We start from the raw sequence: 1,378 nt of genomic DNA on the forward strand, positions 1-1,378 counted from the left end.
TACAAACAGACGGCAAGCACAAAAGAAATTATAGGAGGGGTTAAACAGTCCATTTTAGACTCTTTTGGCATTGCTTTCATAATAATTTCATTAATTGTGGTTAGACCACTTTCATCTGCACTCCATAAATTTGTGTACGCTTCTTACCTTTCCTTTTTCACCTGAATTTGTTTTGATTTCAGGAATTTTAAATACTTTAAAAAGTGCAGTTCTTATATCTCTTGCAAGTGAACCCGACGATTTCTCATTTTTTCAAGACACTAATATATTATTTAAATTTAAAACCAACCTTAAATAATGTTAACAAAGTAAAAAGGAATAATACTTACAATGGGCATAAATTCCGAATAAAACTTGGCATCCCAGCGATGCTTTCCAATATTATCAATGTATCCTTTAGTAGATCTTCTTTCAACATAAGCCTCAAAAACATTCTTTAAATAAATCTGAAGGTGGGTGTAGAAATATCTTTTGAATTTCTTTAATGATTGCAACAATCCCTTTCAGTTGATGGAAATCACAAAGTTAAAATAGCAAATTTTGGTTTAAGCAGAAAATTTTCTGACATTTCAAAAAGTATTTTGCAAAATTTAGAAATATAAGATATATGGCTCCAGAAAAATTAGCGATAGAAAATGAGGAAAACAATAATAATGATTCTCAAAAAAAGAAAGTTCCTTACGATTCTAAACGTGAAATTTACAGGTAATAAAGGTAAAAATTTTTTTCAAAAAAGCATTATTAAGAATATTTTACTAATCCACGTATTTATCATTTCAGTGTTGGAGCATTATTGTGGGAAATTGCTGAATTAAAGAAACCACATTATGATCTTGATAAATCAGTCTTGTTCGTTGGCATTAGAAAGCGTGTTAGTGAAAGGTATTGCTTACCATTTTCAAATGATGTACCTACAGAATGGAGAACTATAGTTACTTTTAATATGTATATACTGTATAAATACGTCATATACAATGGTAAATATTAAAAGGTTAATGAAAACCTTCAAGTTTGTACTTAAAAAAAAAAATAAATTTAATTTAAAATAACTAAAGAAAATTGTCCCATTCATCAATCATGTTTATATTGATCTTTAAGTAAGATTTAAAAATTACTACAACTGAAATTAATAGTCTATTGATTAACAATCATTGATTTTTACCAATATTAATCAATATAATTAAGGAATATTATCTATTCATTAAGTATGACAATCAAATTTGTTAAACACAAAATAAAAATAGAATTAGAAAGTACGATAATATTTGGTTATGAGGCGTAAAATATTACGCCACAGGATCACAAAATTTATGTGGGCACAATATGAAGTTTGATCGAAGAATTTATAAAGTTACAAATAAATTTCAAATGGTAATAA

At 26.9% G+C, this 1,378-nt stretch overlaps 1 protein-coding gene across 1 annotated transcript; it reads left to right on the forward strand.

Annotated features, from left to right (window-relative positions):
- Positions 1-607: 607 nt before the first annotated feature.
- On the forward strand, positions 608-988 carry OCT59_003680 (uncharacterized protein; the record flags this gene model as incomplete). Its single annotated transcript, XM_025325052.2, has 2 exons — positions 608-705; positions 781-988. 2 exons carry the CDS (start codon positions 608-610, stop codon positions 986-988), a joined length of 306 nt encoding a protein of 101 aa, XP_025183101.2.
- Positions 989-1,378: the final 390 nt, after the last annotated feature.

The sequence above is a fragment of the Rhizophagus irregularis genome, chromosome 12, assembly GCF_026210795.1.
Source record: "Rhizophagus irregularis chromosome 12, complete sequence".
NCBI lineage: Eukaryota > Fungi > Glomeromycota > Glomeromycetes > Glomerales > Glomeraceae > Rhizophagus > Rhizophagus irregularis.